The 27,500-nt window shown below is 36.8% G+C and overlaps 1 protein-coding gene across 1 annotated transcript in view; it reads left to right on the top strand.

Moving 5' to 3' along the window:
- The window catches only part of LOC144963818 (uncharacterized), a 39,765-nt gene that overhangs the window by 11,346 nt on the left and 919 nt on the right, over positions 1-27,500 (top strand). The window contains exons 2-5 of the mRNA XM_078897754.1: positions 5,005-5,090; positions 11,563-11,654; positions 21,709-21,975; positions 26,906-27,500. The exon at positions 26,906-27,500 is cut by the window's right edge and continues 919 nt beyond it. Of these exons, the coding sequence (XP_078753880.1) occupies positions 5,005-5,090; positions 11,563-11,654; positions 21,709-21,975; positions 26,906-27,500 (1,040 nt within the window). The remainder of the gene's footprint in view (positions 1-5,004; positions 5,091-11,562; positions 11,655-21,708; positions 21,976-26,905) is intronic.

The raw sequence follows: 27,500 nt of genomic DNA, 5'->3' as shown, positions 1-27,500 counted from the left end.
TAGGGAATGAGATTAGCGGAAGAGTAGCGTCCCTTGATTGGACGTCACCATAGTCTGTGACGTCACCGGCGGAAAAGTCGTTAGAGAGAGACGTCATGTTGGTTGTGCGCATGCGTCTCTCGTCCTCGCTTTTCCGCGAAGTCGAGAGACGCATGCGCACAACCAACATGACGTTCTCTCTCTAATAACTTTTCCGCCGGTGACGTCACAGATATGGGTGACGTCCAATCAAGGGACGCTACTCTTCCGCTAATCTCATTCCCTATAGCCTACATTGGTTGGGGTGACAACTCTTATCAAAAGGCTATGTCGTCCAGTGGTATGACACTCGCTTTTGGGTGGGAAGGTCCTCGCTCGGCGCATAGTTGAGTGCTCGAAAAAGGCTCTTTACTCAATTCTCTCACCATACTCAGGTGTATAAAAAAAGTACCTGGCCGCTAACAGCGTTGTCTTTGTCGGGAGAAAAATTGTAATTTCGCCTACCAGGCTTCATGTCTCGTTCTGCGTGTTACGTGTTGCTGTTGGTCTGGGACCCTTTGTAAAGCTCTTTGACCATGTTAAATGGATATTGCCCTATATTAAAACTAAAGTTTTATACGATTTCTGGGCATAATGAAAAAGAAATCGTTGTGTCAATGAGCACGATATGGGTTGCTTGGGGGGGGGGGGGGGATGATTACTTAGTGTTGCGCTTTATGAATGCTAAATTTAATTTATTTTTTTTTAATTGTTGGAAATTCAAAGAGTACGTTATTATCGAATGACGTCAGAAAATGAATTTATTCTATTCATGAGTTCGAGAATTTTAATTAGAAGTCTAATTCGACTTGGCGGGTGTTCTCTATCCATAAACTCGTTACAAGCGGACCTGAATGAAGTTTCTCTTGTTATTTGTGACCCCTCGCCTCAAAACGGGTTTATGTCAGGATGATTAAGATGTTATAAAGTCAAATTAAAGTTAAAAGGGTCAAAAAGTGGAATGATCGCTAATTATTATCACAATAAAATATAACATTCATTCTCCACAATAAAACATGAAAAACTCAACACAACTCTGATGATTCTGGCTATAAATTCAATTTTCAGCATCTTCATCATCCTGACATAATACCGTTTTGAGGCGAGGGATCACATTTATTATCTAGTGATTTTTAACTTAACCCTTTGAACCAACGTGTACATATATGCAGGTCTGACAACCGAACCCAATTATAAAAAAAAAAAAATTATTAAAATTCCTTTATTCCTCCCAAATGGGAAATTTGTCTTTATGGTCTATTCCAAGGGAAGACTGGAATAACCCAGGCGTCAGCCGCAGAGCAGCGCCGCAAACTGAGCTAGGGTAAGGTAACTTGCCCAAGGCCACACAGCGCGGCGGCGGGTGATCGAACTCGGTACCTTTCGGGTACGAAGCAAAGACTGTGCCGCTGAGCCAGGCTGCCCCACGGCCTAATTTAACATTGTTGTAATGGACAATATTTTGCGTCATTCATTTCCATTAAAAAAATAAAAAAATAAATAAAAATTAAAAAAAATAAAAAAAATTGAGCTTTTATATAGCGCAATATCCACTTAACGTGCTCAAAGCGCTTTACAAGGGGTCCCTGGTCAACAGCAACATTTAACACGTAGGACGAGACATGACGCCTGCTAGGCGATATTACAATTTTTCGGACAATGACAACGCTGTTAACGGCAAGGTACTCATTTTACACCTGAGTACGGTAAGAGAATGTGAGTAAAGAGTCTTTTCCAAGGACTCAACTATGCGTCGAGCGAGGCTCGAACCCAGGACCTTCCGATCCGAAAGCGAGTGTCATACCACTTGACCACATAGCCGCACATTACAGCATGCAAGCAATGAGCCCCATAAGGAATTGGGTTATCAGACCTTCAAATAAGTGCACGTCGTTTTGAACCAATAGATAGAATGCGCTTGGCCAAGGAGTTCACAACATTGCCATCCGGAAGTATAACGGACCAACACACAAACTCTGTGTAACCATGAACTTTTATAGTCTGGTTAATACAGTTTAGTGAGAACAACTCACAAACGCGGATGGCAAAAACAATAACAAAGGCCTGAGTGACGTCATCTGCATACTATCTATAGCTAGTATGCGCTTGGCTAAGAAGCTCATAACATTGCCATCCGGAAGTGTAACGGACCAACACACAAAACCGTGTGTATCCATGAACGTTTATAGATAGTCGGGTTAATACAGTTCAGTGAGCATTACTCATAAACGCGGATGGCAAAAAACAATAACAAAGACCTGAGTGACGTCATCTTCGGGTATTTATTTATTTATTTATTTATTTATTTATCTATTTATTTATTTATTCATTTGTCATGCATGTTTTTTTATGAATGAACATACTTCCGTGGCTTCCGACATGAGGACGTGAAGTTTTTAATTTAGCGAGCCATGCAGAAACGGCTACCTAATGAAATATTTGATTCGCACTTTTGTCCCCACTTACCTTTCGTTCTCGACAGTTGAAAAGAAATATTTATTATTATTATTATTATTATTATTATTATTATTATTATTATTATTATTATTATTATTATTATTATTATTATTATTATTATTATTTTGGTCTCCAGCAGTTGAAAAGACACCCGGTCCATTGATCCATTGGATGAAACTGCACATGATATCCACGTTCAATGAATTGGTTCTTGTTTCAAAACAAAATTGTATTCAAGTTTTCGATATGCTTCGAAAGGCATACAAAAACTGTGTCATATTTATAATGTCATATTTCATTGCGTATAAATTTAGGTAAAAACAACACACAAACAAACCCCCCCAAAAAAGAAAGAGAATATGATAGCTATAAAAAAAAAAAATACCAGCTACGTTTCGGTCTCAAAACCCTTCTTCAGCCAACTACAGAAAACAATTAAAGTATGAAATAGATTAGTGAAAAAAACCTGATAGACGTCAGAGAAATAAATGAGTACCTTCGGTAATTCTGTGATAAGATTTTTAAAAAATTAAAATTGAGCTTTATATAGCGCAATATCCACTAAATGTGCTCAAAGCGCTTTACAAGGGGTCCCTGGCCAACAGCAACATGAAGGACGGGACATGACGCCTGTTAGGCGATATTACAATTTTTCGGACAAAGACAACGCTGTTAACGGCCAGGTACTCATTTTACACCTGAGTACGGTGAGAGAATGTGAATAAAGAGCCTTTTCCAAGGACTCAACTATGCGCTGAGCGCGAGGCTCGAACCCAGGACCTTCCGATTCGAAAGCGAGTGTCATACCACTAGACCACATAGCCGCAACAAGATTAGGAATTTAAACTAATCCACGTTTGGTTTTTGTTTGTTTGTTTGTTTGTTTGTTTGTTTGTTGAAGCAGTTGTACTGATTTCCGTCCATTACTCGTGACTGTAACCAGCCTGTAGCAGCCTGGTATCACTCCGACTTGCCTATAAATATATCACCCACTTCGTCACTCTGGTATTAGGTCAGAGTAAACTAGTTTAAAGAACATCTATTATTCCACCCCTCTCATCGGTCCTGGGTTCGAATCCCGCTCTGAGCGGCGCATATTTGAGTCCTTGGTAAAAGCTCTTCACTCACATTCTCTCACGGTACTCAGGAGTAAAATTAGTAACTGGCCATCAACAGCGTTGTTTCTGTTGGAAAATTATTGTAATATTATCGCCCAAGAGACGCCATGCCTCGTCCTACATGCTACGTGTTGCTGTTGGCTTGAGACCCCTTGTAATGCGTTTTGAGCAGGTTTAGTGGATATTGCTCTATATAAATGCTCCACAAATAAAATCGTATTCCAATGATTTGCCTTATGCCTTTATTTCGCCTCATTGAATAAACTGAATATTGATCTGTATCAGAGTGAAGTCATGATAAAATTGGTAAATAACAATGTGACATTGGGGAGACCTTCCATAAGCTACTACATCGCAAGTATTCTTGTTCTAGTAAGGGGTTTGGGAGGGGGGAAACTTTTTTTTTTAAAGTCTCCCCCCTCCCAAACTCCCTACACTAGAACTTCTAGTAGGGGGTTTGGTAGGGGGGAGACTTTAAAAAAAAGTTTTCCCCCTCCCAAACCCCCTACTAGAACAAGAATACTTGCGATGTAGTAGCTTATGGAAGGTGTCCCTGAAATTGAATGTAAGCTTCAATTTAATATTATCCCAAAACAGATAAAAATGGACGTTTCGGGTTTCCCTTTTATCAACAAAACAGGATGAATGAACCACTACAGACGAATGAGATAATGGTAGTGACGTTGGTAGGATGAATAAACAAAAACATTGATGGACAGGAAATAATATGCTACTTTGTGAGGAAGCACGAATTGAAATAGAACTATAGATATTTATAAACCACCATTTCTAAAAAGTGCGCATTTAATTAAGTCCCCGCCTTCCGTCTTTTGACTTCATTCAATTTCACATTGTTATTTATTTCGTTGAGCTTCGAGCAGCAACATTTACATTATAAAATTGGAAACATGAAAACTAGGGCTCCAGTTCGAATGTTATTGATACCAGTCACACAACAAAACAATCAATCAATTTTATCTATCTAGCCGCCTATGACAATTTGACACGACAAGTTATTTTCAAGTTGGCCAAGCTGATTTATAAATTCAAATCTGTATCTAAAATATATTGTTGGTAATTTTTTTCTTCTTCTTCTTCTTCTTCTTCTTCTTCTTCTTCTTCTTCTTCTTCTTCTTCTTGTTTTCTCCTTCTCCTTTTCCTCCTCATCCTCATCCCCCTCATCCTACTCATTCCTCTTCTTTCTTTAAAGTCTTTCTTTATGTCCCAGGTTTGAAAGTTTTTGACAAGATAAGGGTCATAATATTCTATAAGGATGATTTTTCTGGTCAAAATTTTAAAAACATTTTGTTTGATTTTTCTTTTTTTTTTCAGAGAACGACCACATAATATTATTATAAAAGCTCCGGGTTTTTTTTAATTAAAAATAATTGATTGCATTCCTTATCCACAGGAAGTTCACGGTGGGTGTGGCAGCAAAAATGACAACTCGAAGAAGAAAGGAAAGAACACGTGCTGGTACGAGTTGTGGTACTTTTGGTAAGTCTTTTGATATGAGCTAAACTTAAACGTGCGGCTATGTGGTCTTGTGGTATGACACTCGCTTTCGGATCGGAAGGTCCTGGGTTCGAGCCTCGCTCGGCGCATAGTTGAGTCCTTGGAAAAGGCTCTTTACTCACATTCTCTCACCGTACTCAGGTGTAAAATGAGTACCTGGTCGTTAACAGCGTTGTCTCTGTCCGAAAAATTGTATATCGCCTATCAGGCGTCATGTCCCGTCCTAAATGTTGAGTGTTGCTGTTGGCCAGGGACCCCTTGTAAAGCGCTTTGAGCACATTTAGTGGATATTGCACTATATAAAAGCTCAATTTAAAATAAAAATACGGAATATCCACTAAACGTGCTCAAAGCACTTTACAAAGGGTCCCTGATCAACAGCAACACGTAACATGTAGAACGAGACATGACGTCTGTTAGACGATATTACCAATTTTTCGGACAGAGACAACGCTGTGAACGGCCAGGTACTCATTTTACACCTGAGTACAGCGAGAGAATGTTAGTAAAGATGAGACTTTTCCAAAAACTCAATTATGCGCCGAGCGAGGCTCCAGCCCAGGATCTTCCGATCCGAAAAGAGTGTCATACCACTAGACCACACAGCCTTTTGATATTAGCTGTCACCCCAACCAATGTATCTACTGTCTAGGCCATAGCAATCTAGAAGATATGAGGAGTAAGGTCAAGAAGAATAGCAAATTGTTTGTCTTGCAATGACGAAACGATATTTTATATTCTGGGCTTGAGATCTCGAGGTTTGTGAATGTTTGACAGGTTTGGAGAAAAAAGTTTCGCATTAAAGATTTTTGACAAGTTGGGAGAAAAAAAGTCGAGAGTTGAAGAATTGTTTACAATTTGGGAGAAAGTAGGCTAAGATTAAGTATTTTTGACAAGTTGGGAGAAAGTAGTCTAAGGTTAAGTATTTTTGACAAATGGGAGAAAGTAGTCTAAGGTTAAGTATTTTTGACAAATGGGAGAAAGTAGTCTAAGGTTAAGTATTTTTGACAAATGGGAGAAAGTAGTCTAAGGTTAAGTGGTTTTTGACAAGGTGGAAGAAAGTAGTCTAAGGTTAAGTATTTTTGACAAATGGGAGCAAGTAGTCTAAGGTTAAGTATTTTTGACAAGTTGGGAGAAAGTAGTCTAAGGTTAAGTATTTTTGACAAGTTGGGAGAAAGTAGTCTAAGGTTAGGTATTTTTGACAAGTTGGGAGAAAGTAGTCTAAGGTTAAGTATTTTTGACAAATGGGAGAAAGTAGTCTAAGGTTAAGTGGTTTTTGACAAGGTGGAAGAAAGTAGTCTAAGGTTGGGTATTTTTGACAAGTTGGGAGAAAGTAGTCTAAGGTTAGGTATTTTTGACAAGTTGGGAGAAAGTAGTCTAAGGTTAAGTATTTTTGACAAGTTGGGAGAAAGTAGTCTAAGGTTAAGTATTTTTGACAAGTTGGGAGAAAGTAGTCTAAGGTTAAGTATTTTTGACAAGTTGGGAGAAAGTGGTCTTAGGTTAAGTATTTTTGACAAGTTGGGAGAAAGGTTAAGTATTTTTGACAAGTTGGGAGAAAGTAGTCTAAGGTTAGGTATTTTTGACAAGTTGGGAGAAAGAAGTTTTACTCCTTTTTTTTCTTTTTGTTTTTGTTTTTTGACAAGTTGTGAATTAATTTGATAGATCGATACAATCATATGTAGTTATTGTTTTCTAGCCACAATTTAAAATCGCGTTTTGTCAATGTTAGGCGTTTTTGTACGATTTTATGATTCTGTTTGTTTACTTTTTCTCCGTAACAAGATCGGGTTGTGAATGTTATCAGTACCTAGTGATCTATCAATTCTGTTTCAATATAAACATTGTAGAGAAAATATTAGATAGCATAGTCATTATAAAACTATATATTTGGTGAAAACGACGTACCTGCTTATTTACACGTCTGGTAACTTAAATCTTATAGCCTCAATGTTGCAATGGACATTGACTAAGGTAAGTAAGTAGAGCAGGCACTTGTGTTGATAACAACACAGAATGAAGTGAGTAGAAAAGTGCCAGAAGACAATAATAAATAGAGAATAAAAATATTCGCGGCGATGGGGGCTCGAACCCACGACCTTACAGGTCTTACTTACTCTGCCTGGTCGGGGAGAGGGTAGCGCTACTGTCAGAGCTATCCACCACTCAAAAAAAAAAAGTTGTATCAAACTCTGCGTCTATCTTGAACCGCTCTCCCCGACTTCTTGAGTTCACGAGTTCAACACACAAACGCCACGAAGTTTGTAGCCAACCGTTAAGCTTAATAGCCATATTATTCTCAACACAAATATGTAACATAGAAACGATTATCTTGTGCGCTATGTGGTCTTGTGGCTTGACACTCGCTTTCGAATCGAAAGGTCCTGGGTTCGAGCCTCGCTCGGTCTTAGAAAATAAGGCTCTTTACTCACATTATATCACAGTACTCTGGTGTAAAATGAGTACCTGGCCGTTAACAGCATTGTCTCTGTCCGGAAAAAAAATTGTAATATCGCTTAACACGTCCTGCAGGTTGAGTGTTGCTGCTGGCCCTTGTAAAGCGCGTTGAGCACGTTAGTGGATATTGCTCTTTATAAAAGCTCAAGTTTTATAAAAACTCAAGTTTTCTTTGTTTATATCAAATCAAGAAATTAAGGAGCAGGCACCGGTGTAAGATAAAGAACTGAACAAGTGTGTATGAAAGGTGCCAGAAGTGAACAAGTGTGTATGAAAGGTGCCAGACGTGAACAAGTGTGTATGAAAGGTGCCAGAAGTGAACAAGTGTGTATGAAAGGTGCCAGAAGTGAACAAGTGTGTATGAAAGGTGCCAGAAGTGAACAAGTGTGTATGAAAGGTGCCAGACAAAGCAAAAAAGAAAAATACAAGAACAAAAAACATCCCAAAAAATCAGTCAACTGATGAAGTTTTTTTCTTGTATTTTTCTTTCTTGCTCCTTTCATACACACTTGTTCAGATCTTTTTTTTTTTCTTTTTTTTCAAATTTGTTTACATCTTTGATAACCCAAATTATTGAAGTCAAATTGTTGGATTGAAATATACTCTAAAACCGACGTGCAACACATTGCAGGTCTGATAACCGAATGCAATCATAGAATGTGTTTTAACATTGTTGTTATGGATACTATAGACAGTATGCGCTTGGCCAAGAAGCTCATAACATTGCCATCCGGAAGTATAACGGACCAACACACAAAACTGTGTGTATGAACGTTTATAGTCGTGTTAATACAGTTCAGTGAACATTACTCATAAACGCGGATGGCAAAATACAATAACAAAGACCAGAGTGACGTCATCTTCGAACTATCTATATTGCATTTCCGTTACAACAGTGAGGCCATAACAATTCGGGCTATCAGACCTGAAAATAAGTACACGTCGTCTAAAACCAACTCAAAATTTTGCCCACATGACAACAATGTTAAATCAAGACCTTTTATCGCTTTCGGTTGCCAGATTTGTAAATAATGTCTTCACGTCGTAGTCAAGGGTGGAACGATCAACAATCAATGATTAAATTGTGTTTTAAGAGCTTTGTAGAGATTATTTTTCTTGACTTTAGATATCTAGAAACTTTGATCAATGCATTCAAATTGACATGTTCTCTTCTTTTGTTCTTTGGGTTTGTTTTTGTTTTGTTTTGTTTTGTTTTTGTTTTGTTTTTGTTTTTTGTTTGTTTGTTGTTTTTTTTTTTTGGGGGGGGGTTTCTTTATTGTTTTTGTTTTGTTTTTGTTTTTGTTTTTTTTTCTCTTTTGTTCTGTTTTTTGTTTGGGAAGGGGGGGGGGGGGCTTATTGGGGTTTTTTCTGGGTTGGTATTTTTTTTTCTTTTGGAAAAACAAGGGGGGGGGGGGGGGGGGGGGGGGGGGGGGGGGGGGGAGGGTTTCTTCGCCTCCTACAATCACCAACACAAGTAATTTTTTCTGAATGTGTGCCTCAACTCATCAATCTGGTGTTATTTCGCTGGGGAGCAGATGACATAATGTGACCCACAAACTCAAAACGGTATTATGTCAGAATAAGTCTAACCCCGAAACGTGAATCTAGGAATACACATTTCCAGAAAAAACGAAATTGGAGTGCAATGCCAGAAATGGTATCTGATATTCTCCACCATAAGGAGGAGAAATTAATTAACCCAGAGGTTCATATTGTGTGTGCGTGTGTGGGGGATGGGAGGGGTGGGGGTGTGCGATAGCTCATGTGGTAGAGCTAGAGCACTCGCTTCACAATCAAAGGCATTGAGATCGATCCCGGGTGACCCCCCCCCTTCCTCCCCCTGTCCACCCAGCAGTGATTGGGTAGCTGGGTCTGTTAGAATTGGTGGAAAGTACTTTGCGATAGACTAACGCCCTATCCAAAGGGTAATAAGCAATTGCTATTGTCCATTTCACGCTATAGAAACCGGGTTAAACTCCGACTCCATGGGTCGAATGGCTCTGAAGGACTACCTTTTATTTTCATATTTTGTGGCTAAAATTCAATTTTCATTATCTAGTTTATCCCCACCACATCATTACCTCTTTGAGTCGGTCGGTTACAATTCAGAATCTATACTTTATTTAATATTTTCGAGTCAAAATTAAAATCCACTGAAATGTTTATTCGACTAGTTTTAATAAAATATAAAATAACTGAAATAATTTTCAAAAGTGTATTCAATGTATTTTGATTGAAGAACCGAAGGCTCATACATACTTTAATATTTAATATAATAGTTTTGCGGCTATGTGGTCTAGTGGTATGACACTCGCTTTCGGATCGGAAGGTCCTGGGTTCGAGCCTCGCTCTCGGCGCATAGTTGAGCCCTTGGAAAAGGCTCTTTACTCACATTCTCTCACCGTACTCAGGTGTAAAATGAGTACCTGGCCTTTAACAGCGTTGTCTTTGTCCGAAAAATTGTAATATCGCCTAACAGGCGTCATGTCCCGTCCTACATGTTAAATGTTGCTGTTGACCAGGGACCCCTTGTAAAGCGCTTTGAGCATATTTAGTGGATATTGCGCTATATAAAAGCTGATTTATTGAAGAACCGAAGGCTCATACATACTTTTTAATAGTTAATATAATAGTTAATAAGGCATCCACGTCAATAGCTTGACAGGCATCGCAACAAAAGGTCATAGAGGAACCACCAATGGCCATGATCTATAGATAGAACGAATGACGTCATTCTGGTCTTTGTTATTATTTTTTGCCATCCACGTTTGTGAGTACTTCTCACTAAACTGTATGAACCAGACTATATAAGTTCATGGTTACACATAGTTTTGTGTGTTGGTCCGTTATACTTCCGGATGGCAATGTTGTGAACTTCTTATTCAAGTGCATACTATCTATATTAACGTTCCACGTGCTCGAGGCCATTCGTCACATTGCAAAACATGCTTAATGTGACCGTAGCCATCGTTAAGTTATAGATAGTTCGAAGATGACGTCACTCAGGTCTTTGTTATTGTTTTTGCCATCCGCGTTTGTGAGTTGTTCTCACTAAACTGTATTAACCAGACTATAAAAGTTCATGGTTACACAGAGTTTGTGTGTTGGTCCGTTATACTTCCGGATGGCAATGTTGTGAACTCCTTGGCCAAGCGCATTCTATCTATAGCCTGATACTGAAACCCAAAAAGACTGGCATTTTAACGTCATTATTTGGTTTTTGCACCGCCTAGTGAGTTGTCGTTAGTAGAGCTCATGGAAACAAGTGGTCCCATTGGTTGAACTATTGAATACAACTTATGATTTGTTTTCTTTTGTGGCCAAAGACTGGCATTTTGACGAAATTTTTGGTCAGTGTCAGGCTATAGATAGTATGCAGATGACGTCACTCAGGCCTTTGTTATTGTTTTTGCCATCCGCGTTTGTGAGTTGTTCTCACTAAATTGTATTAACCAGACTATAAAAGTTCATGGTTACACAGAGTTTGTGTGTTGGTCCTTTATACTTCCGGATGGCAATGTTGTGAACTCCTTGGCCAAGCGCATTCTATCTATAGATAGTATGCGCTTGGCTAGAAGCTCATAACATTGCCATCCGGAAGTATAACGGACCAACACACAAAACTGTGTGTATCCATGAACGTTTTAGTCAGGTTAATACAGTTCAGTGAGCATTAGTCATAAACGCGGATGAAAAAAAACAATAACAAATACCTGAGTGACGTCATCTTCGAACTATCTATAAGTTAACAATGGCTACGATGTGACCCACATAGTGAAAAGTATTCACAGCTTTTGAAATATATCACATCACTATTGGTCATTTTGTTCAGCTTGACACATGGGTATGTTTACTACTTTCATAAACTAAGCACCGTGTTTACAATTTGTTAAGAAATATCCAATCGTTGGACATCAACAAATCATGTGATGGATGACTCGGTTGGACGGAAACATGAATATGGATCGCTCCAATTAATCGTTTTCCATTTTCACGACAGGTTGATTGTGGGCTTATTTTTATCAGGAGCTGCAGTCATCATATTTTTCTACTGTAAGCAACGAGCTAAAACCGCCCGTGCACAAAATGCCGGTAAGTCTTTTTTTCTTAAATTCCTTTATGTAAGATGACATACTATAAAATATAATTCCTATAAGGACATTAACATTTTACCATGTATTTGGCAATAGGATTCAATAGTCTGATGTCACGTCCGCCCAGCAACCAGCAGCTTGGTTCTAAACAAAGAAAATCGGTACTTTTTTTCTTCATGTTGGCTAGAACTTTTTCACATAGCATGTGATCAGAATGTATAAAAGTCAAAACATGATCAGATTTATGTTTTTCTCCTCTGGATACACTTTTATGCTCGCCGGAGAAGTATTTCATGAGGGCGGTGATGGAGATAATGGCGTCCGCCATTGTTCTGATAGTTTAGAACTAATTACTATGCATCATTATAAGGGAAGTGACGTCAGGAATGTTGAACCCTATTCTTGTTTATTGTTATTGGGTTTTGTTTGGAACATAAAGGCTCCGAAACCACTGGGCCAATCATCACCAAATGTTTCAATGGTGTTGACAATACTCTTCAACAGTCGTAACGTCACTTCCTTCCTTATGACGCATAGTAACTTAGTAACACTGGCTCTAAACTATCGGACGCCGTATGAAATATTTCTCCAGCGAGCATAAAAGCGTATCCAGAGGGAAAAAACCCATAAATTTGATCATGTTTTGACTTTTACACATTCTGATCACAAGGCATATGAAAATTTCTAGCCAGCATGAAGAATAAAAAGTAAGGATTTTCTTTGTTTAGAACCAAGATGGCCGCCGTTGCCGGGTGGCGTGACATCAGACTACTGAATCCAATTGACATGAAGATGGGTTGTGTTTATTATGAGACAGATTAGACATCGTGATGATTTCATTTTTAAATAAATCCAATTTGTTTCGCCAAAATCCCATCGGAAATAGACGCCACCATTTTTAGCACTGGGATTGTGTGTCATCCTTCCCGTTTGCGTATGTTCAGTCAAACAAGAATAAGTAATCGATTATTCTGGTCATGATATTAGTTGCCAATTTGGCAGATTTTCTGCCAAATGTCCTTTTTTTTTTGGCAGAATTTGAAGTCGTCTCGCAGAAGAAAAAAAAAACGGTTTGGCAGTTTGGCAGATATTTGGCAGATTTTATTTTCCACGTTTTCCATGGCAATGTTTATGTAATAGTGATTTTTTTAAACGTGGGAAATGAAAAAAAGTATGACATCGGCCTTTCGAATTTTTTGTTTAACAAAACTGATGAGTTTTCAAAGGGGGTACTATAAATAGTACGGTTTGGCAGATTTCTGTGGTATTTGGCAGATTTTTTTTATTCCAGTTGGCAGAATGCCTGAAAATAATCTGGCAACCCTGGGGAGAGAGAGAGAGGGGGGGGGGGGGGGGGGGGAGGGGGGGAGGAGGGGGGGGGGGGGGCGTCAGCGTAGCACACCAGCAGCATAATATAAATAAAATAGTATTTAGAGCGAAGGTAAATTAATCAATAGCCGATACGATACGGTCAATGTTCGTGATGAAGATGGATAGAATCGATGAAGCAGGGCTGGCTTGGCTGGCTTGGCTACAAGTCGATGAGAGGAAAACCGAAAACCGAGACGATCTTTGCCTTATCGATTATTAACTCACTCAAGCCTACAGATTTTTGCTGCTTTTCAAAATTGGGAAAAAAAAATGTATTTGAAAATGAGCATGAACATAGATAGTTTTATTCAACTATAATTAACATGTAAAAACTAAAATCATTAGCGTTGATAATACGCCTATAATTTGTCTCATAGAAATGTAATAAATAGGCATGGGGTACAAGTAACCCGGGTTAACTACGGATAAAGTCGGTGTTAGGGTTGAGTGAGTTAATTTTGATTCACGCTGACAAAACACTTAATTTTTCTCTTTTAAAGTTTTGGCAGGAAAATTTTAAAATTTACCCTTTATCAGATCTGCCAAATTGGAAATTTAAAAAGTTCGTAGTTTTTAAGAGGATAAAAATAGTAGTTAATATAGATAGTATGCGCTTGGCTAAGAAGCTCATAACATTGCCATCCGGAAGTAAAACGGACCAACACACAAAGCTGTGTGTAACCATGAACGTTTATAGTCAGGTTAATACGTTGTAGTGAGAACTACTCATAAACGCGGATGGCAAAAAACAATAACAAAGACCAGAATGACGTCAACTTCATTCTATCCATAGATAGTATGCAGATGACGTCACTCAGGCCTTTGTTATGGTTTTTGCCATCCGTGTTTGTGAGTTGTTCTCACTAAACTGTATTAACCAGACTATAAAACTTCATGGTTACACAGAGTTTGTGTGTTGGTCCGTTATACTTCCGGATGGCAATGTTGTGAACTCCTTGGCCAAGCGCATTCTATCTATAGAAAGTTAACTTTAAAAATCAACAATTTATCCACACAATAATAGACACTTAGATAAACACGCCTCTGGCACTTTTTTCATAACGTAAACAATTGCAGTGATTGGTAAACACAGCGAACTTCACATGTTTTACTATCGATGGTATGTATCTAAGTAAAATATCCACTGTTCTACCGATTGATCAATAGATAGTATGCGCTTGGCTAAGAAGCTCAAAACATTGCCATCCGGAAGTATAACGGACCAACACACAAAACTGTGTGTATCCATGAACGTTTATAGTCGGGTTAATACAGTTTAGTGAGCATTACTCATAAACGCGGATGGCAAAAAAACAATAACAAAGACCTGAGTGACGTCATCTTCGAACTATCTATAGAACCAACACAGTGTGTAAACTTAAAGGTTTATAATCTGATCGAGAAAAGCGTGTGATAACTAGTGACTCATCTGGCGGTATTAAAACAATAACAACGATCAGAAAGAGGTCGATTTCATTCACCTTTTTGTTTCTATAAACAACCATGTTTGTCCGAGCACATGTGAAGGTGTGTCACAAATGCCATGATTTGATTGGTCAAATATCTACTGGTTAATTCAATAACACTTCAAAGTCCTTATTCTTATTCTTATTATCATTATCATTATTATATTATTATTATTATTATTATTATTATTATTATTATTATTATTATTATTATTATTATATTATTATTATTATTATTATTATTATTATTATATTATTATTATTATTATTATTATTATTATTATTATTATTATTATTATTATCATTATTATCACTATTATTATCAATATTATTATCATTATTATTATTATTATTATTATTATTATTATTATTATTATTATTATTATTATTATTATTATTATCATTATTATTATTATTGTCATTATTATCATTATTACTATTATCATTATTACTATTATTATCATTATTATTATTATTATTATTATTATTATTATTATTATTATTATTATCATTATTATAATCATTATTATTATTATTATTATTATTATTATTATTATTATTATTATTATTATTATTATTATTGTTTGTTTTGTAAGCTATAAACAATTACTAGCGGGTGGTTGGATGGGAGCATCACCCTTGAATCATATACCTATGATGTTCGCATGGGTGTACGATCCGATAGTGATATCGTTTCTTCTTCTCTTTACTAGCCTATCCTGCTTCTTTCGTTTGTGATTGTATTTTTGACAGGGGATATTTTTTTTCTGTAAATCTTCTGCCTGTCTGTTCTTGGTTATTTATAATTTAGCTTATGATATCTTTAGGTTATGATTTTGATTTACATTTGTACTATTTTTGTTAGATTGCTTGTTTTTTGTTTTTTTTTGTTTCAGCGGTCTCTCTTATAACCTCAATTGTGTTGGAAGAGACCTAAAGCAACAAACAAACAATTACTAAAAGCATGTTATCCCTTTATTAGAACAATTTATCCAGAGAGATGTGTTATGACGATTGGCCAATGGCATAAAATAAACATTTGAATTCAAAACTTCGCAATCTGGTTTCAGCCCCACTTTTAAATGTTTTAGTAACTTAGAGATGGTCGTAAGTTCTGAAAAACTGGAGCCAAATTTTCGTAATTCTACAAATTTTTCGTAGCATTAGGGAGGTCTGCCTTTATCTTTTTTTTTCATTGATGCCTGCGTTAAGATAAAACACTCACAACATCCGCCAGTCGGATATATAACGTCCTTACACACAAAACTAGGTATACTTTTAAACCGGTCAATCTGGTCTGAATGATAATGTTATAATTTCTAAAAACAACATTAACAAAGAGCAAGGTGGCGTCAACTTCGTTTCTTCTATAGATGCACTTCTAGTGCAAATTAATTTGAAATCAAATGAATAAATAAACATTATGTACATTTCTTTATATATCGCGCATTTTCACTACCATGCTTAATGCGCTTTACAATTTGGTTACTCAAACGTCGGTAGATTAAGATGAAGATGATTGGACATCTTTTAAAAAAATAAATTTAAGTTTTAAATTTCAGTCTTTTTTTATAGGCTGGGTGGCTCGGCTGTACGGTGTATCGTTTGGTCACTAAACTCAAGCAATGTTAAGTCTGGTCAGTGGCCGGGTGGCTGACTGTGGAAGTGGAAAAATCACTTTATATAATTAATTGCTCGTATTTTCGCTTTTTACTTCCGAATAATGTAAATAAAAATCAATTCATATTCTTTATATATATTGAAATATATATATTGAAGGTTGGGTGTTCCTAGGGGGTAGGGGAGAATTGCCGTCCTCTGGAGAGAAAAAAAATCCAAAAAACCCAACATATTTTAATATTTTGGTCAGAGAAGTCGTCCTTCAAATATCGATCGATGACATATACCGTACAGAGCTGCCTACTTGAAATTTTAAAAATTTGTCGTTTCCAGGGGGGAAAAAAATGAAAAAAAGTCACTATAATACGATTCAATAGTCGTAACGTCAATTCCTTCCTAATGACGCATGGTAACTTAGTAACACTGGCTCTAAACTATCGGAACAATGGCGGACGCCGTATGAAATATTTCTCCGGAGAGCATAAAAGCGTATCCAGAGGGGAAAAAAAACCCCATAAATCTGATCATGTTTTGACTTTTACACATTCTGATCACAAGACATATGAAAAGTTCTGGCCAGCTTGAAGAATAAAAAGTAATGATTTTCTTTGTTTAGAACCAAGATGGCCGCCGTTGCCGGGGGGCGTGACATCACACTACTGAATCCAATTAGCATTAGAAATATATAATTTTCTCTCAGCATGGTCAAAAAATGATTCAACATACTTAATATAGGTTCTAGGAAACTTGGCTTTCCTTTTCAACAAGATTTATGGAGTCACAGAGACCTATGCAGTTCTGTAGCTGGAGCCAAAAAAATCGTATTTCTATGAAAATTTCGCAGTACTAGGCAGGTTTGCATATACCCCATCTTGTCAAAAACTATCAATTCTGGAAGTTCAAGGAAGCCTTTCGTGAAGTCCCAGGTTTGATCGACTGTTTTTCTTTTTAGCAAAATGGGGATCATTTTAATCGATCAATATTTTGAAGGACGAGTTTTGGGGCCAACATTTTTTGAAATGTGTTTTTTCTGAGTATGGCGTGGTACGTGAGGAAGGAGGTGGGAACTCGTGTATTATTCAAACGAATCGATCTGATGTCTTTATTTGATCGTAACCATCGTTGTTTACCAGACACTATTGTATATAGGTTAATAGTCATGGAAAGACTTAAGGCGTAACCATCGTTGTTTACGAGACACTATTGTTTTTTGGTGAATAGTCATGGAAAGACTTAAGGCGTAACCATCGTTGTTTACGAGGCACTATTGTTTTTTGGTGAATAGTCATGGAAAGACTTAAGGCGTAACCATCGTTGTTTACGAGACACTATTGTTTTTTTGGTGAATAGTCATGGAAAGACTTAAGGCGTAACCATCGTTGTTTACGAGACACTATTGTTTATAGGTGAATAGTCATAGAAAGACTTAAGGCGTAACCATCGTTGTTTACGAGACACTATTGTTTATAGGTGAATAGTCATAGAAAGACTTAAGGCGTAACCATCGTTAACGTATTGCCTGACACTAGAACCGTTGCCATCGTAAACTTATCGCCTGACACTGACCAAAAAATGACGTCAAAAGACCAGTCTTTGGCCACAAAAGAAAACAAATCGCGAGTTGTATTCAATAGTTCAACCAATGAGACCACTTGTTTCCTTGAGCTCTACTAACGACAACTCACTAGGCGGTGCTAAAACCATAATGACGTCAAAAGGGTTTCAGTGTCAGGCTATAAGGTAACGATGGCTCCGCTAGAACCCACTAGGACTTACAGTTTGACGTCATTTTTAAGTTTGTGTAGCGTTTAGGGAGTTGTCGTTAGTAGAGATCAAGGAAACAAGTAATCCTATTGGTTGAACTATTGAATACAACTCACGATTTGTTTTCTTCTGTGGCCAAAGACTTGTCTTTTGACGTCATTTTTTGGTCGGTGTCAGGCTGTAAGATCACGATGGCTACGCTTCAGGTCCATGGAGCGTGAGCTTATCTTCACGGTAAACAATTGAAGGCTGGTTTTCCAAAACTCGTCAAGTCGATTTTTCTACTTTTTGAGGATTTTTCCTCCTCGAGATAAATTGAAACGTAAACTTTATTTTAAGCGTCAATTGACACAAAAAATTCCCATCGACTTGTGTGAATTAGAAGTTTAAATACGATATAATAAAAGACCGAATGAGAATTTTTAGGGGATATAATCCTCAATGTCTCAATCTCAAAATGGGGAAAACGGAGTAAGGGAGTTTTGGAAAACCATTCTTCAATTGCTTACTATCCTTTATACAGGATGCACATCTATTGCAAAGTAACTCAAAATTGATAAAAATATGAACTTAACCACGGATTTACCATGCTCAATAATCTTCACAATGTTTCATTTATTCCTCTCTCTCTCTCTCTCTCTCTCTCTCTCTCTCTCTCTCTCTCTCTCTCTCTCTTTCTTTCTTTCTTTATTTATTTCTCTCTCTTTCTTTATTTCTCTCTATTTCTCTTTTACTCTCTATTCTCTCTCTCTCTCTCTCTCTCTCTCTCTCTCTCTCTCTCTCTCTCTCTCTCTCTTTCTCTCTCTTTTCTTTTCCTCTCTCTCTCTCTTTCTCTCTCTCTCTCTCTCTCTCTCTCTCTCTCTCTCTTATCTATCTATCTATCCATTACTTTTTGTTACCGCCTTAGTTGTTAATAATCAAAATATGAAGTTATAATCATTCGCGGAAAATACAAGACGATTAAATGGCGGTTAATACTTATATGAACGCTTGAAAAAAAGCCCCAGTGTCTTTTCTAACCAGTCTTACTGGATTTCGTGATTGAATCAACTGACCAAGACAGGGGAGGTCAACGAAACAATGATGTCTTAAACCGTTAAGAAAAGGGGACATAGTGTACGTGGTCAAAAAGGTCATTGTAGAATAGGACTTTGTGTAAAATGTTTGGGTTATCGTCTATTTTTAGATGCGTCCTTGTAGAATATGATATTGTTTTAAATGTTTGGGTTATCGTCTATTTTTAGATGCGTCCTTGTAGAATATGATATTGTTTTAAACGTTTGGGTTATCGTCTATTTTTAGATGCGTCCTTGTAGAATATGATATTGTTTTAAATGTTTGGGTTATCGTCTATTTTTAGATGCGTCCTTGTAGAATATGATATTGTTTTAAACGTTTGGGTTATCGTCTATTTTTAGATGCGTCCTTGTAGAATATGATATTATGTAAAATGTTTGGGTTATCGTCTATTTTTAGATGCGTCCTTGTAGAATATGATATTGTTTTAAATGTTTGGGCTATCGTCTATTTTTAGGTGCATGAAGGATGCACATAAATGCTATTGACCAATAATTCCTTCTCTGACTGGAACACACACTCACATTCACACACACACACACACACACACACACATATATATATATATATATATAAATATAATATATATATATATATATATATATATATATATATATATATATATTATATATATATATATATATTGAACGTCTTGGACATAAATATGGTACGAATAGTGCTCGACATGTTGCAATGGAGCGAATTATTATTTTAATATTTACCACAATGTTGAAAAGGCCTGAAACATCGATGTAGGCTGACTCCAACATTGTGGTAAATATTAAAATTATGTATACATTTATATATATATATATATATATATATATATATATATATATATATATATATAGGCATAGGTTCTTGAGAGAAGTGAGTAATGAAGAATAGATCAATCAGCTTTTATAATAAGTGGATACGTGACAGAAGGTAGAACGAAAAGTATTCACTGATTTGAAATGAATTCAAAGAGAAAGCTATTAAAGGAAAGATAATCTAATGTTAGAAGGCAACGTTTTTTCTTAGCCTACCGAAATATACAGTGGAGTGATATGAACTCTGTTCTTATATTTGTATTACTAAAATATAGCTTTAATAAAATAAATGTGAGTTATCGTTCTGTGACATTGATATCTCCCCTTTATTGATATCACATAATCAACCTCAAACTTTGATGGAAACTAAGACCGCTGCAATAGGACTCAATAGTCTGACGTCACGTCCGCCCAGCAACCAGCAGCTTGGTTCTAAACAAAGAAAATCGGAACTTTTTATTCTTCATGCTGGCTAGAACTTTTTCACATGTCATGTGATCAGAATGTATAAAAGTCAAAACAGGATCAGATTTATAATGTTTTTCTCCTCTGGATACACTTTTATGCTCGTCGGAGAAGTATCTCATTAGGGCGTCCGCCATTGTTCCGATAGTTTAGAACCAGTTACTAAGTTACCATGCGTCATTACGAGGGAAGTGACGTCACGACTGTTGAACCCTATTCGGGGGTCGATTCTTGTATTTAAAAAGGAACTAATAAGTACAATACTGGTTGTGTGTATAAGTATCAATAAATAAAATCCTATACGAAATGGTTGCTCAAGACATCGATTGATTTTGAATTGAAACTAAGGAAACAATAGTATGTAACAAAGAGCCTCGTTTTTTTTTTTCCTCAGACAAAAAAGAGTTTCTTCCGATGTGACACAGTAATCGGCTTTACCGCCCAAAGTATCGGGCTTTGTTGACAATCTAGTTATATACAGTCCATAGAATTAAACGAATTCCTTGATACAGTCGCGTCTCTCCAATCCGAACACCTCCATTTCATTGTCCGCATTACAGATATCCGGATAGTGGAATCAGTCTTTTAAGTGAACAATTAAAGGGGGGGGGGGATATGTCCCCTAGCCAGCTATCTGGATAATGGAGACATCCGGATTGCGGAGTTCGGGATTAGAGACGCAACTGCAAATTAGGTTGTATCTCAGGACGTTCGTGTCTGTGGGATTTATCTCCTCTCTCTCTCTCTCTCTCTCTCTCTCTCTCTCTCTCTCTTATATATATATATATATATATATATATATATAATAGTGGGGGCAAAATGGCCCCCAGTTGTTAGGGGATTGCACTGTGAACTGGAAGGTCCTGGGTTCGAGTCCCGCTTCAGTCACTTTCGGATTTTTTCCTTAGACAAGATTCTTTACCCCCAATTTGCTCACTTGGACAACATGGATGATTGCTATTGACATCAGACATCCCGTTTGATGGAGTGTCAATATTCCTTCGAGGAATGCCTAGGCGACGGAATCGAATGGTGCCGTTGCGAAAGGGCTTTTAATATATATATATATATATATATATATATATATATATATATATATATATATATATATATATATATATATATATATATATATATATATATATATATGCGGTTTTACTCATTCATTCTCAATGCTAAAATCATAGATTATAGCAAATTTTGCTTTTAAGTTCCACTTTTAGTATCAATTTTTTTCTATTTTACTCATTTATTCGTAAAGTTTCTGCACTTTATAAACACGACCATGACGCTTATGTCTGGACCTGTTTATCGCAAATTCAGAATTTTTGTGTTCCACTTTTCGAATCGAATTAATTTATATTTTATCCGTTTATTTGCAAAGCAGAATCCACCACCATTCATTGCCTATATCAGAACACAAACTAGACGTGTAAATTATGATTTAATTTCATTCAAAAATTTTTCCCCCCCTCAGATCGCCGCCGTAACCCTCAACTCTTCCTACCACCACCTCCTCCATCCTACGAGACCCCCGGGCACCAACCGCCCCCCTACCACATCGCCATCAGCGTGCGGCTACAAGAGGCACCCCACCACGGGGATGTTCGCCTCGGGGTGACCTCCAGCCACCACGGGGGCGCCACCAGCCACTACCCGAGGCGTGGATCCACCACCCATTCTCCCGTGGAGTACCCCGTCCACAATAGACTACAGCATAGAGACTTTGTGGAAGTGCAAGAAGGTAGGTTTTGTGTTGTAGTCTTTAAAAAATGAGCTTTTATATAGTGCAATATCCACGAAACGTGCTCAAAACGCTTTGCAAAGGGACCCTAATCAACAGCAACGCGTAACATGTAGAACAAGACATGACGCCCCGTTAGGCGATAAAACAATTTTTTTTTCCGACAGAGACAACGCTATTAACGGTCAGGTACTCATTTTACACCTGAGTACGGTGAGAGAATGTGAGTAAAGAGTCTTTTACAAGGACTCAACCATGCGCCGAGTCAGGCTCGAACCGTAGCCATCGTTAACTTTCAGCCTGACACTGACCAAAAAATGACGTCAAAATGCAAGTCTTTGGCCACAAAAGAAAACAAATCGTGAGTTGTATTCAATAGTTCAACCAATGGGACCACTTGTTTCCATTAGCACTACTAACGACAACTCACTAGGCGGTGCAAAAAAAAAAACAAGTAATGACGTCAAAATGCCAGTCTTCTTGGGTTTCAGTGTCAGGCTATAACTTAACGATGGCTACGCTCGAACCCAGGACCTTCCTATCCGAAAGCGAGTGTCATACCACGCACAAGACCACATGGCCGTACGTATTCCCGTTCGATCCTTCCTTTTCCGTATCTGTATAGGATTCAATAGTCGTACCGTCACTTTCTTCCTAATGACGTATGGTAACTTAGTAACACTGGCTCTAAACTATCGGAACAATGGCGGACGCCGTATGAAATATTTCTCCGGCGAGCTTAAAAGCGTATCCAGAGGAAAAAAAAAACCATCAATTTGATCATGTTTTGACTTTTACACATTCTGATCACAAGGCATATGAAAAGGGAATGAAAAGTTCTCGCCAGCATGAAGAATAAAAAGTAATGATTTTCTTTGTTTAGAACCAAGATGGCCGCCGTTGCCGGGCGCGTGACATCAGACTACTGAATCCAATTGAGCCATGTCGATTGTGGACCATTCTGATGTTGACAATGCTTGTGAGATGATAGGTTCGATTGGAAGAAAAAATCAATAGCACTTTAAATTGTCAGGTCTTGAATCTCGCGTGGCCCTTAAGCAGCCATGTTTGAATGTTTTCATTATTATTATTATTATTATTATTATTATATTATTATTATTATTATTATTATTATTATTATTATTATTATTATTATTATTATTATTATTATTATTATTATTTTTATTATTATTATTATATTATCATCATCATCATCATCATCATCATCATAATCATCATCATCACCATCATCATGCATCATCATCATCATCATCATCATCATCATCATCGATCATCAACATCATCATCATCATCATCATCATCATCATCATCATCATCATCATCATCATTGATATTTTCAATGAAAAAAAGAATCTAACAAGATCCCCATACAATGCTATCAATTGTGTTTATCAGTGATCAGCAATGGAATACACCATGGGCCTTAAGAAAATTATTTTGTTATAAAATAATTACAATATAATTATGATTACAATATAATTTGAGGTTAAACAATTATTTACACGAAATGGGTTTGTTTTTCCTTCAGAAATACAATTAGCTATTCGATCGATCGTGCCGCTATGTAGTCTTGTGGTATGACACTCGCTTTCTGATCGGAAAGTTATGGGTTTGAGCCATAGCTCGGCGCATAGTTGAGTCTTTGGATAAGGCTCTATATTTGCATTCTCTCATCGTACTCTTGTGTGAAATGAGTACCTGGCCGTTAACAGCGTTGTTCCTGTCGGGAAAAAAATGTAATACCGCCTAATATGCGTCATGTCTCGTTCTACATGCTACGTGTTGCTGTTCATCAGGGACCCTTTGTAAAGCGCTTTGAGCGCGTTTAGTGGATGTTGCGCTATATAAAAAGCTCGATGTTTAAAGCTCGGTATAATCACAAAGAAGAAAGTAACTTGCCATACATAATGAGAATAGGCTTTAACAGCCGTGACGTCACTTCCCTCGTAATGACGCATGGTAACTTAGTAACTGGCTCTAAACTATCGGAACAATGGCGGACGTCCTGATGGAATACTAAAATTCTCCGACGAGCATAAAAGTGTATCAAGAGGAGAAAAACATAAATCTGATCATGTTTTGACTTTTATACATTCTGATCACATGACATATGTAAAGTTCTAGCCAGCACGAAGAATAAAAAGTTCCGATTTTCTTTGTTTAGAACCAATCTGCTGGTTGCTGGGCGGAAGTGACATCAGACTATTGAATCCTATTAAGATAACCGAAAAGAAACTCACAGTTCACCTACTTTTTCACGATCTGTCTGTCCATTGTATTGTTCCATACGCTATTTATACTATGCGGTTATAGATAAAGTGAAGTTGACGTCACTCAGGTCATTGTTGTTGTTGTTTTTGCCATCCGCATTTATGAGTAATTCCCACTAAACTGTATTAACCAGACTATAAACGTTCAAGGTGACACATAGTTTTGCGTGTTGGTCCGTTATACTTCTGGATGGCAATGTTGTGAGATTCTTAGCCAAACGCATACTATCTATTCAACAACAACAACAACAACAACAACAACAACAACAACAACAAAAATCATAACAACCGCCCGCCGGATATAACGGACCAACACACAAAACGATGTGTAAACTTAAATCGTTTTTAGTCTGATTGATACCATTTAGTGAGAATTACTCATAAAAATTTCTGACTAAAAACAATAACAGAGAGCTGAATGACGTCAATTTTGTTCCTTCTATACCACGAAACATACTTAAAAAAATAAAAATTGTGTCAAAATACAACACAAAATACGTTTACTAAAAAATCGATGAATCGATATGGCCCAAACGATATGACCCAATCGATATGGCCCAAACGATATGACCCAATCGATATGGCCCCAATTTGCCAAAAAAAAAACCCTAACACTAAGACTTCAAAGGAGTCTCGTAATAATGTTGCCAGATTTGAAAAGATCCCATCAGTCATTTCCTCTTTAAAACTGCATTGAATTTAACCATTTAAACTGCCTGCCGGACTCTGTAAAAACTCGTATTTAATTATTTGGCCAGAAAACTCTTCCTTCAAATATCGATCGATTTAAATGACCCACATTTTGACAAAAACTCTGAAACCCTGGGACTTCGCGAAGTCTTGATTAAATTCCCAAGTTTGAGAGTGTGTTTTTTTTTCCAAGATGAGAGCCATTTAAATCGATTGATATAATTTGAAGGACGAGTTTTCTGACTAAATTATTCAATACGGTGTTTTTCTAGAGTACGGCAGTTAGCTTACGTTGATATGAAAAGCCATGAACACTTCCGCCTTCATGATTTGATCTGTTTGTAACAATCTTGACTTCCTTTCTTTCTTCTATATTTCTTTTAGGAATACGCGTCACAATAACGTTGAATGACATTATATATATATATATATATATATATATATATATATATATATATATATATATATATATATACTAGCGGGGAAAGAACTATTTTCATTCGATACTGTACTCACCATCATTTAATGAGGGCAGATTGGTAAACAACGTTGTCTGTGTAATTTGGTATATCTTCGGTTGATTTTTCTGTGTGGCCCAATAACATATTTAATAATATATTCCCTCAACTAACTCCAAGAAAAAATTAAACCTAGTACCTTTAATTAACCCTAATAGGAAAAACAAACACCCTAGCACTTTAATAAGACTTATGACTAACCCTAATAGGAAAAAAAATCATCCGATCTCGAGCTAATCCTAATAGAAAAAATCATGACAAATTGAATAAATAAACGCCTGACAAAAGTTCAAAGGTGAAAATACAAATTTAAAGAATACCGGGGATGTAGGAGCTTTCGGAATGTTTCCCCTTTACTTAACTTATGGAAAAACAAATACCCTAGCACCTTTAATAAGACTTATGACTAACCTCTCGAGCTAATCCTAATAGAAAAAAAACAACTCTCGGACTGCTTTGCACTACCTTTCAATATTTAACAAATCAAAATGGCGGCCGAAAATCAAAACAATGGTCAAATTAGGAAATTTTAAACTTTCACAAATCTATCAAGGTTTGTTCTAGAGTTTTTAAAATACTTCTATATAATGACAAATTGAATAAATAAATGCCTGACAAAATATCAACTGTGAAAATACAAATTTAAAGAATACTGGGGATGTAGGAGCTTTCGGAATGTCTCCCCTTTACTTAACTTATGGAAAAACAAACATCCTAGAACCTTTACTAAGACTTATGACAAACCTTAATAGAAAAATAAATATCCTCCGATCTCGAGCTAACCCAAAAAGTAAAAAAAAAAGAATCAAAATGGCGACTGAAATACCTTCACGTGATCAAGTGAATAATATCACTATGAATACCACGATTTGCTGAAAAATGCCAACACCCACACACACACATGTATACACCACACACACAACACACACACACAAACACACACACACACGCACACACACACAAACATACACGCAATTATACATAACAAGACTGATCACCGCTAAATCAACAACACAACGGAAGTAATAATAATACTTGATGTCATAAATAGATGACGCAAATTGACAACTTTTTACAGTGTCAAAATTAGTTAATTTTGGGAGTCAAGTGTCGTCGTTGGTACATATTTTATGATATCTGTTTGACTCAACGAACTTTTAAACTGACTTTAAATTATAAAAGGAAATCAAGTTATCTGTTTATCTATCTGTAAAAAATACATTTCTAATTTTAAAATCTTTCAGTAGAGTTGTGCGCCGTGTCAATTTTTTTATTGACTCAAATAAGCACAAAGTTCTCCACAATGCTATATTTTTTAAAGAAAGGATATATATATATATATATATATATATATATATATATATATATATATATATATATATATATATATATATTCATCTATTTTTTATGTCATTTTATTTTCATTTACAGTGAATTCCTATCCACCAAGAGCTGAATCGGTACCACCGCCGTACACAATGATTGAAGAGGAGGAGGACAACAGCAGCAACAACAACAACAACAACAACAATAACAACAACAACAACAACAACAACAACGGGGGCATCTTCACAATCAGCACATCTTCCACGTTTCAGAACACACCCATTGCAATGGAGAGAAGAAACTCCAATAATTTTTTCGTCTACAGCACGGCCATCATACAACAGCCTCCCCCCGCGTATTATCCAAACACATCATCTCCAACAGACGCCTATCCCGAAAGACAGAATGGTGTGAGTCAGTCCCAGGCTCAGGCACCACAAACCACAACCACCACCACCACCACCACCAACAACAACAACAACACAAGTGATACGACACTACCATCTGCATTATCATCTTCATCAACATCATCATCATCGTCATCATCAACATCGTCAACGTCACCTACAGCATCTCATTTATCACCACCAGCATCAACATCTGTGCCAACCAATATTACATCATCACCCAGTGCCTTGTCGTCAGCCCACACATCCAACGATTTACAACAACGTAACGAAAATACAAACACAGCCCATTC

The sequence above is a fragment of the Berghia stephanieae genome, chromosome 2 (assembly GCF_034508935.2).
Source record: "Berghia stephanieae isolate SIO BIC M18660-M18661 chromosome 2, UCSD_Bste_1.3, whole genome shotgun sequence".
Taxonomy (NCBI): domain Eukaryota; kingdom Metazoa; phylum Mollusca; class Gastropoda; order Nudibranchia; family Aeolidiidae; genus Berghia; species Berghia stephanieae.
This window is presented reverse-complemented; position numbering and strand designations above follow the sequence as displayed.